This window comes from Phalaenopsis equestris, unplaced genomic scaffold, assembly GCF_001263595.1.
Source record: "Phalaenopsis equestris unplaced genomic scaffold, ASM126359v1 Scaffold000002, whole genome shotgun sequence".
NCBI lineage: Eukaryota > Viridiplantae > Streptophyta > Magnoliopsida > Asparagales > Orchidaceae > Phalaenopsis > Phalaenopsis equestris.
The window spans coordinates 59,519,433-59,531,130 of NW_018164444.1; the positions used below are offsets into that span (position 1 = coordinate 59,519,433).

Here is an 11,698-nt window from a genome sequence, read left to right on the forward strand (position 1 = left end):
CATCAGTACTCATGAGGTAATATTTTTTCCTGCTTGACAGCGCACAAGCTCTACCCTCCCTCCTCTTTTGTGATGCTCCTTTCTCTCCTCTTCTTTTTCGTCGGTATGTTGGGGCACGAGCTCCTTTGCTGCTCCCACCTTCCTCGCTTCTTTTTCACACAAGTTTGTCAGAACTCCTTCAATTACGACTCATTATCAACGTTGAATCCTTTTTCTTTGCTCGACACCGTCACTGTTGCTGCTCTTACGCTCATTTGGTTACAGAGAAACCTTAGCTTGTGCTCGTCTCTCTCACTTTCCAATCTTCTGGTTAGTAAATCTTGCCTCTGGTGTGTTGTTTTATAGGCGAACTCATTGCGTAGGCTTTGGATCCCCTTGCAACTTCTTTCTTTTCCCTTCATATTCCTCCTCTCTGGCTTCCCGACTACTCGATTGATCTTCCCCCTTTCCTTTGGTTTCTTCCGTTTCAGAAACGGATCGTCACATGAAACGGGTCATCATAAAGGGGGTTGACGACAATTGTAGGGTGGAAAAGAGGTGGCGACAACAACAAGAGGTAGCATGGGAAGGGTCATGACTGTAGAGGGATGGCCGGAGGGGCTTTTAGCACTTCTAGGAAAGAGATAGGGATGGTGGATGTGCAGGTTGGACGGCTGTGCAGATGAGATAGGGATGGTGGATGTGCAGGTTGGACGGCTGGATAAGGTGGACAAGAGGTTGGCTGCAGGAAAGGGGGTGTCAAGGGGGGAACAATGAGGTGGTGGTGGTGGCTGGTGGCTAAGGAAGGTAAGGAAGAGAGTAGGAAGGAAATCAGAGAGGATACAACACCACTTCAGAGCAGGATACAAACGAAACACCACGTGTCGTCGGATACAACTCTAGTAAGTGGAAGAAGACTTTGCATATAATATGAAAGAGAAAACACAGAACATAAAACTAATTCGAGCAGACACACATAAATAGATAGGAATAGGAGGGGATTGAAAAAGGAAAGGGGGGTAGAGTTGGCGGGAAGGCCTGCCTGTCCAGGCTGAACTGGAACCTCTCCAAGACGGTTTAGCTGGCCTCCCCTACAGCCCGACATCATTCTAGTTATCTAGATTGTGGACCCGTATGCCGGTCACAATATTATATATATATATATATACATTTTTTTTTTTCAAAGCCCAATGGCTAATATATTAAAATAGAAAAGATACAGATAGGTTGTATAAGTGAGCCCAAAAAAGACACCCTACTCACACGGTGCAACACACACAAAAATCCCAAAAAAAGAAAAGATACATACATACATGTATATATATATATATATATTACTGATGGTATAATGCTTGTTGTAAGGTATAATGCTTAGGGTGCAATGAGAAATAAAAATATTTTTTCAATTTTTTTCAGATGCAATTAGTTTTAAAACTATAGATGGGAAGAAGCTGGATACATTTTACAATATCACTGATTGACCATTATATTGCTTGTTTCCTGTTAGTGATTGATGATCAATCTTTTGATCTTGGAAGAGAAGCTGGAGATTGTGGTGCAGAAAGACATTCAAAGTATAAAGCTGATGAAGATTATATTGTTGATACAGTGGGAGTTATTTGCGTTGATGCTTTTGGGAATGTAGCATCAGGCGCATCAAGTGGGGGAATTGCTTTGAAGGTGATGATTTGTTGCCTCTATTTTGTTATTTTATTTATTTTTTTTCAGCAGTTATTTATTTAGGAATTTTATTGTTATCTTTTGTTTTGCAGATATAGTGATTTGGATTAGTGATGCAGTGCATCTTAGGCTGTAGTGTTCCGTAATACAAACCTAGAATGAAATGCCAAAGAAACACCGAAGCTCTCAATTTAACTTTAAGTAAACAGTTTTTTGTTTTGAAGCCAAATTAGAATTCACTGATAATTGTTTCAAACTATAATATTAAAATCCTTAAATCTGAAAATTTCTCAAAAAAATTGAGAACAAACATAAAATAAATAACAATTTTTATTAGGTTGTCAAGTTGTAATGCAAACATATCAAATCAAAAAATAATTTATAAAAATGATCGAGGAAATAAATAACCAAATTTATCAGGCCTAAGGCTGCTACAAGCAGAACCATCTCTCAAAAGCTTACACATTTATACTTGAAGTATAATTCAAGAATCCACACAACAACTCACAGAATAATTTAGAGTAAAATTAAATTTTGCTGTGCCACTTAATGAATTTTATATTCTCAAATGATCCTATTTATAACTCAAAAGGGAGCAAAATCAATAAATATTCTTTTATAATTCTTAATGACCTGTCCTAAAATTACAAGTATCAATTTAATAACTTTTTATTGCAGCTAAAACAACATTTTTATAACCTTAGTTTTAGCAAAACAGTTAAGTTCTCAACTTTGAAATCCCATTTCTAGTTATGTGAATCAATTTCAAAACCTTGGTTAGTGCAATAGCAAAAAATAGAAGGAAACCAAGTAGTTGAGTACCAATTAAAGTAACACAACCAATTGAATAAGGAAATAGGGTAGCCAAGTAAAACTATTCTAATCAAATTGGAATGTAATCAGGGCTTCAGTTGGAAACCCATATAGAAAGAACAACCAGCTGATTAATTTTGTTAGTAAAAATTTGCAAAAAGCACCATCAATCACAATTTTACTACAGAACTAAGCAAATGTAATAAATATATATGATTTGAATTTTTAGTCTTGGTTTTACCTTTTGGCTAGGCGGGTGTAGCAGGCCAATTGTTGTCAACAATGATGTAATGATAAGACTGCCAGACTGTCTATCGTTGCTTCAAATAAAAACCATCTGCTTCAAATCAAAAACTTTCATGGGGTTTGTATTAATAATTAAAAAAAATCTCTTAAACAAAAACTTTCATGGGGTTTGTATTAATAATTAAAAAAATCTCTTCAGTGGGAATATCATAACCTTTAATGAACTATATGGGGCAATGTGAATAATCACATACAAAATATAAAGAAAATATACTGCTGTATGATGTCTATTTGCTATTATTTTACTAATCATGTTTGTTGAAGTTGATTTAAGACTGTAATCTCTAGTTCACAAGTTGTGTTTGCTTGCTAAGCCATGCGGACCATTCATGCAAATTACTAAAAAGTATTGGGTTGATAATGTGGAGGGAATTTTACAAAATCACGTCCATTGTTATTTATTAATGTTAACTGAAAAAAACAAGAAATCCATTCACATAAGAATTTAGAAATAATCTAAATCATAGAAATTCAGCTAGAAAAATAGAACTCTGAAATGACAACTTGATTAAAGTTTCCATAATTACAACAAAATTAGTTGTAGCGGTTGTTTTGACTAATTTCGATCATACTGCCAAAATTTCTAATAAATTATGAAGAAGAAAAAGAACAGGGTAATCAATTACTAAAAGAACCAATCCTTCTATTTTATTTGATAACTTCCTCCAAAAAATTGTAATCTCACTTTCACGACCCATGAAGAGTTTAGCATCCATAGCACAAAATTTGAGAGGAAACCTTTTTTTCAAGCGACAAAGATTCTTTTACCTTTGCAAAGTATTGTCTTTTTAAACATGTATTCCCTAAAGCCACTTGTCTGAGAAGTCATTTTGGTTCAAATTTGCAAGGACACACATAGCTTAGCATGGCATGATGATGTTGAATAAAAAACCATCAAGTCGGATCTAGAAAATCAAAACCACGAAATCACAGCTTGATTAAGGTCATTGCAAGTGGAAAATTTATAGTGGTTGTTTTGGACTAAAATCAATCACAATAGCGAAACTATTAACATATTATGAAGAAGAAAGAGAACACAGTTAGAGATCACTAAAGAAATTTAGGTCTTACATCAATATAATTTGATAACTTATTTGATAATTTACAACCTCACTTGTATGACCTTGAAGAACGAAGCATCCAAGGCACAAAATATTGAAGGGTGGCCTGAAAAATTTATTCAGCTATAATTTTTCTCTTACAATCCTCATGTATTATATTTATAAACATGTTATCTTTAAAGTTGCTTGCCGTAGAAGTCGGTTTGGTTGAAATCCTCAAGTATATGTGGGGCTATAAGTGAACCAATGCACTCGGTGAATTACTCAAACTTAGCTTGATTAATACTTTATCAAATTTGTTCAATTTAATAAATGAACAAGCGTGAACGTTTTTTAAAAATTTGAATATTAAATGAACCAAACATACACACTGTCCAAATGGTTTATTTATGTTCACAAACAAACTTGTTTATTTTTTAACAGGTGGCTTGTTAAATGCTATATAGTTAGCTCAAATATAGCTCATTTAATATATGATATATTATTTAAATTAAATTTAATTGTATATTAGGTAATGACAATATATATGCATTTTAATTTAGTACAATCTCTTCTTATTTCTTTATATTATTTGTTTACAAGAAAGCTTACCAACAACTTATATATTATCTTATATAATTGGTATAAATTAGTTTAAAACTTTTTAAAATTTATTATATTACTCATTTAGTTTTATCCAATCAATTTTTAATAAATTTATATGAAAAACTAAGTTCTTATTCAATAACTTGTTTGTTAACTCTTTGAAGCACTTGCTCAATTAGAATTAGCAAACCACTTATAAGTCAAGTTGCTTCGATTATTCTCATCTAATTCTTCAGTGTATGTTTGATGTGCATCGTAAACCTTAGACCCCAACATGCACTACATTATTGGGATTTCTCTTTTTATGCAGTCTTCAATATGTGTCTCCTCTAGCTGACTTTGGTGAAATTTCTGAACTTTTAGTTTGTACATTTTATGAGGTTTTCACCATTATTATGGTTTGTTCTTTAATATTAGGACCCACACTTCCCTGTCCTAAACCTAATATTGTTGTGGCGAATTCATACAACTGAAAACCTTTTAAGGATATACATATTATAGATCATAACTTCATCATCTAAGGGATTCACACTACAACAAGCTGATCATAACTTCATCATCTAAGGGATTCACACTACAGGGAAACTAATTATTTCCGGCAAAATACTAAGGGATTCACACTACAACAAGCTTTCATAGAAAATTATGACATTTCCGCCGGAATTTTGAGTTGCTGCTTATTAACAACAACAAGCTTTCATCCCACTAAGTGAGGTCGGCTACATGAATCCTTTTTGTACATTATCCTATTGAGTGTCATATTTTCATATATTTTCAATAAATTAAGATAATTTTTGTACAACAAGCCCCAGTTTTTTTACTTCTACTTTTCTTAGCCCAAGTCAATTAAGATAATTTTTGTACAACAAGCCCCAGTTTTTTTTTTAGGTCTACTTCTACTTTTCTTAGCCCAAGTCAAATCTTAAACATCTACTCTCTCAATAGAGTCATCAAATGGTTGACACTTATTGTGACCAAACCTTCTAAGGCGATTCTCTCTCATCTTGTGTGTCATTGTGGCTACTCCAACCCTTTCACGGATATATTTGTTTCGCATTTTGTGTCTTAAGTGTAAAACTACCCATTCACCTGAGCAATCATCTCAACAACACTTAACTTAATTTTATGCTTCTCTTCTACAGACTAACATTTTACGACATAAAGCATTGCAATTCTCACGACCATTTTATAAAATTTTCCTTTTAGTCTAAGCGGTAGTTTTCCATGGCACAATAGGTCCGATGCATTCCTCCGCTTCAACTATCCAACTTTAATTCTACCGATAACATCTCCAACAATATCACCATCACTTTGAACAATAAACTTGAGATATCTGAAATGTTCACTCATTTTAATTACTTGATCTCCGATTATTACAACCCTGACTCTAGATCTACTACTCAAATTGTATACTATATATTTAATTCTAGATCTACTAAAATGGAAGCCTAAAAGACTCAAAAGTGGATCTCCATAATTCAACTTTTTTTTGAACTCTCTCTAGTCTTATCCACGAGAAAAATATCATTTGCGAAAAACATACACCAAGGTACATCCTCCTGTAACTTTTCAGTATAAACATCTGTAACTAAAGCAAAAATATATTATCTTAAAGCCGATCCCTGATGCAAACCAATTGAAATAAGAAAATACTTCGTCAACCCTTCCTGTGTGTATATATATATATATATTTAATGACTTGGATATAAGCAATATCAACACATTTCTTTTTTAAAACTCTCCAAAATACCTATCTTGAAACCGTATCATAAGCTTTTTCTAAATCAACAAAATCATATGGAAATTCTCCTTATTCTCTCTATTACTTATCCAAAAAAACTCTCAATAAATGTTTGGTTCCATAATAAACTTGCCCGATATAAATCCAAATTGATTTTGAGAAATTTGTATCACGTTGTAACCTATATTCAATTACTCTCTTATAACTTTAATGTATGTCACATTAACTTAATTCCTTGATTATTTTGCATGCATACTTTTGTGCATTCCTTTTATTCTTAAAAATAAGAATCAATATATTCTTTCTTTACTCAACATGAATCTTTTTAGCTTTTAAAATAATATTAAAAGGTTAAGTAATTGTTTTTTCAGATGTCCTAAGTATTTTTACTTTTATTGGAATACCATTAGCTTTGACAATTTTTTCACACTTTATTTCATTATAGCTTCCTCAATTTATATTTTACTAATTTGACGGTGAAAATAAAGCTTTATTATTATTTATGGTTTTAAGATCGCTAAAATCGATCGTACTTTCACAATATTTATTAAAAATTTATTAAAATATCTCACTAACATATGTTGAATATTCTCATATAAGAAAAAAAACTTTTTTATTTTCATTCTTAGTACACTTCATTTGAATTAAGTCTTTACTTTTTTTATTTCTTTGTTTCACTAGTTTATACATATATTTTTTACCCTTCTTTATCTAATATATTATAAAAATCTTTAAAAACAGAATTCTTACTATGCAAATTGTTCTCTTGGATCCTCTACGGACTACCTTATGTTTTTTTCAATTCTTTTAGCTTTTACTTTTAAATTAGTCTTTATAACAAACCTTCTTATCTTTTATCTTTTTTTATATATTTTTACTCATAACTTTTTTCTAAATTAAAAAAAAAATTATATGTAAATTCCCGTTATTCTCTCTATATTTATTCGACAAAACTCTCAAATGTATAGCTTTTATAATAAACTTGCTTGGCATGAATCCAAATTGATTTTGAGAAATTTTTGTATCACGTCGTAACCTATATTCAATTTTACTCTCTCCTTTCACTTTAATTTGCAATACATTAACTTAATTCCTTTATAATTTGCATGCATATTATTGTGCATCCCCTTTATTTTTAAAAATCAGAATCAATATATTCTTTGTCCATTCATCATGAATCTTTTTAGTTTTTAAAATAATATTAAAAATTCTAGTATGCAAAATTTTTTTCAGTTCTCCTAAGCATTTTCACTTCGATTGGCATACCATTAGGTTCTACTGTTTTTTCACATTTTATTTTCTTTAGAGCTTCCTTAATTTTTGTTTTACTAATTTGATGGAGGAAATGAGAAGTTTCTTATTATTTATGATTTTAATACACTAAAATCTATCGTATTTTCACAATATTTATTAAAAAATTGTCAAAATATCTCTCACATATGTTGAATATCCTCATCTAAATTTTTTTTTTAATTTTCATTTTTGATACACTTTATGTGAACCACGTTTACTTTTTTTTTTTTTCTCTTTGATTGACTAGTTTATACATATATCTTTCACTTTTATGTACTAATATATTATAAAAATCATTAAGAGCAGAACTCTAAGTTTCACAAGTTGTTCTCTTGGACTCCTACGAATTATCTTATATTTTTTCTAATTCTTTAAATTTTTACATCTAAACCAGTCTTTATAACAAAGTTTTTTATTTTTTATCTTTTGTTGCACATTATTATTATATTAAAACTTATTTTATTCATAAGATTTTTTTCCTTTCGATTTGTCAAACACATCTTTTGCAGCTTGTTTACTAGTTTTTATTACTTTATCCCACTAGTATTAGCTTTTTCTCGAACATCCCAAATCTTAAGATGTTGAAGTTTACTTATAAAAATATTCTTATCTGTTTTTTAAGTTCCCCAATCTTATTCTATGATAATATTTTATTGTATTTTTCATTATTCAACCCTTCATCTTAAAATCCAAAGTCAATAATTGAAGTTGGGTACTTAAATTTCATTTGGAATGTCCTTATAATCTATACAAATTCCACAATCTATTTTTTCATAAGGAAATAATCAATTTAGATTTTATTAGGTTCATTCTTATAAATAATAATACACTAATTTCTTTTCTTAAATAAAGTATTAGAAATAATAAAATCATAAAATACAATAAAATCAAATATGGCTGTCTTATTTATTAGTCACTCTAAAATTATAACTGTTATAAATATTTCTAAGATCTTTTATCACTCTATCATATGTCTATTTAAATTACCTCTCATAAAAATTAATTTTCAAGAGGTGTCTTTTGTATTAATTCTTCTATGTCTATAAATCTTATTTTTGACCATATATCAAATCCTATTTGGAGGGCATAAGCATTAATAAAATTAATAGTATTAGTATCCACAATAATTTTTAAAACTATACTTATATCTCCATTTTGATTAATTTTTATAATATTATATTTCATACTCTTATCTATAATTTCCATCTACACCATTTCTAGTACTTCTGCTTAAAGATCAAAGTTTAAAACCTAAGCTATTATTCCCCTAGCCTGTTCATCAACTCATTTAGTTTCTTGAATGGATAAGATATTTATCTTCCTATGAATCATAATATCTATTAATTTCATTAATTTACCCGTGCGAGTACCTATATTCCAAGTTTCTATCATTATATTAATTTCATAGATCTAGTTCTTTGCTTGCATCCGTCCATCATATGGGAACCCTTGCTTATTTTACATTACATTTGAGCATCGGTGGAACAGCTCTTGTTTTCTTTTTACTGTATTAAGTACAAACATGTTATCTCCAGGGAACACTCTAACATTGACACAATAATTTAAATGATTTATGTCGTAGTTTTTCGACAAAATTTTCGTTGGCTGCCGACTACGTAATCTTTTCAACTTTTTGCATTTGGGGCTTAGGACCTGACAATGATAGTGTTTACTAGTGGATTAACAATGACAAGGGACTCCCTAGCATTGACACAATGATTTATGTCGGTTTTTCCACAAAATTTTATGTTGATTACCTGACTCAACCCTTCACTTTTCGTATCCGGGGCTCAGAACCGGACAATGACGGTGTTTACCGGTAGATTAACAATGGATTTTAATCCACCACATCCAGTATGCTTGGTCGGTAATACATTCTGATGACTGAAATAACTGTTGTAAAGAAGTGTGACATTGTAAATATACATTTATATTACAATTTTTTGATGCGCTTGTGAAGTTTTTTGGTCTTAGTTATTTCTGACTTAGTTTTATATGCTCAGTTTGAACTGCTTGCCAGCTTTTGTTCATTCGCATGTTTTCTTATTGTGTTGCTGAGGTTTAGTGAGAAATAAATTGATAAATTTGCTCAGATTGGTATGCATATTTGTTTGCAGTTTATTTATCATGTATTTTTTATAATATTTCATTTTTGATTGAAAAGCCTGGCGTTTACCCTTCAGATAAAATTAAAAGACAACATATGCAACATTAAGAAAATCAAAAGCGAAGAGAAAGATAATTTGATCTCTCATAATTGCTAGAAAATTAATCCTGTCGCTTACAGGTTGATGGGCGCATTGGTTTGGCAGCCATGTATGGTTCAGGTTGTTGGGCATCATCAAAAGATCCATTTGGAACACCATTCAATGTTGGTTGTTGTGCTACTGGTGCTGGGGAGTATCTTATGAGAGGTTTTGCTGCTCGTGAATGCTGCTTATCAACATCATTGTATGAGCTATTTCACATCCAAATTCTCATGAATTCTTGATGAATATAAAATCTAAATCCTCTTATTGAACTTGAATTTTTGATGGATGATACAGGATTCTAGGCATTTCTTATCATTATTTTTTTCATATTCAAACTGAACTGAAGTTTGACTTGATGAGGTTTTGTAAATAATTGATTTTTTTCCTAAATATATGTGCTATGGGTGTGCTGTAGTTAGAAATAACTAATATTCAAACCAGATTGTAGTTGTTAGGCCAATTTGCTTTGCTTTATATGTAGTTTCAATTTTTGGTTCCCAAAATTTCTATTTTAATTTATGAGATATGGTTGGAACTGTGCCAAGGATGAAATAATTTAAAAATTCTCTTAAAATCTTGAGTTCCGTTTAATGGTAAAATATGAATTGATTTGCCCATCAAATTCAACATCCAAATTCCAATCTATGCAGATTATTTATACTTATAGTTGAGAGTTGTCTTTAAACATAAGATCTCGAGTTCAAGGACTAGCACATATGGGTGCAAGCATGTGTTAAAAAAAAATCAAAATCCAATCAAAATTTGAAATTTTGAATTTTGACTCTAGTATTTATTTTGGACCGGGCTAAATTAGAAAATATAGTCTTATTGTCAAACTCTAAACTATAATTTAGGTTATGGACTAAATTTTTTACTATAAACTAGTATGGTTGTGATTATATTAGATTGGAAGTGATGCGTGCTAAAAAAGTCATGACAATAGAATAATGGATTTTGTCTTCCAGTATAGGAAGATGAAGAAGCATGCTGCCCTTGGCCTCATGATTGCTCCCTCATGATTGCTCCCTGGAATGATGGGTGTCGGAGTGGGATGCTTCATTGTCACGAGTATTGTGTCCGCTAAATACTTTAGTGGTGGGATTGAAAGTTATCCACAGACGGCGTCAAATTGATGCGTGAGAAAATTCGCGGCGATAGAGTGATGGATTATCGTCTTAGCGTTGCACAATAATTCAACGCACACTTAGGTGAAAGAAAACAATCAGTAATGACACTAGAAGTTTTGCGAAAAAACTGTGAAGGATAAAAATCACGATGTCTGACCTAGTTGTAAGAATCAAACTTGGTTTTTCAAGTTACGACGTCGACTAACAATTTTCGGTTAGTGATAGTTGACGGTGATTGACGGTGATCGATGACGGCCAACGACGATCAAACACGATCAGTGGTGGTTGACGACGACAATAGTGTTCAACGGCGGTCGACTGTGGTTCGATGAAATCGAGCCTATCAATTTGATTATAAGTTTGATGAAATCGGAGCTCTGGATGACTCTTACTTGAAGTTTGAATATTTTTTGTTTAAAAGATTATCTCGAGATTTGTGTTGGATAATGAAAATTTGTCGGTGACATATCAGTTGCCCCCTTTTTTCGGGCAAGTCCAATTTTGTCGTCCGAAAATATCCACATCTATAGTTTCTTCGTTTTTGTCGGGCATGCGTATAAAATACACACACACATAAATATATATATATATATATATATATAGAAAAAACCCAAGGGCTAATATATTAAAGCGGAAAAGGCAGGTCATGTCTGGTGACGCACACACACACACACAAATATATATATATATATATATATATATATATCTACTTAGATCAGTTAGTCGGACATCTGTTTGTTAGTTATAGGTCCCCTCTGGTTTGGAGTTCGATTTCCCCCGAGTTTAGGGTGTGGTGCTCGAATTATAGGTGTGAGGGATGACCCGCTCCGACCATTCCTTTTGAATATATATATATATATG

The 11,698-nt window shown here is 31.5% G+C and overlaps 1 protein-coding gene across 2 annotated transcripts in view; it reads left to right on the top strand.

Annotated features, from left to right (window-relative positions):
- Window positions 1-1,486: 1,486 nt before the first annotated feature.
- Window positions 1,487-11,698, top strand: part of LOC110020262 (putative threonine aspartase) — a gene marked incomplete at its 5' end in the record, with an annotated part of 19,033 nt that continues 8,821 nt past the window's right edge. For both annotated transcript variants that reach the window (XM_020718305.1, XM_020718314.1), the window contains 2 exon segments: window positions 1,487-1,659; window positions 9,746-9,909. In XM_020718305.1, coding sequence (XP_020573964.1) covers window positions 1,487-1,659; window positions 9,746-9,909 — 337 coding nt within the window.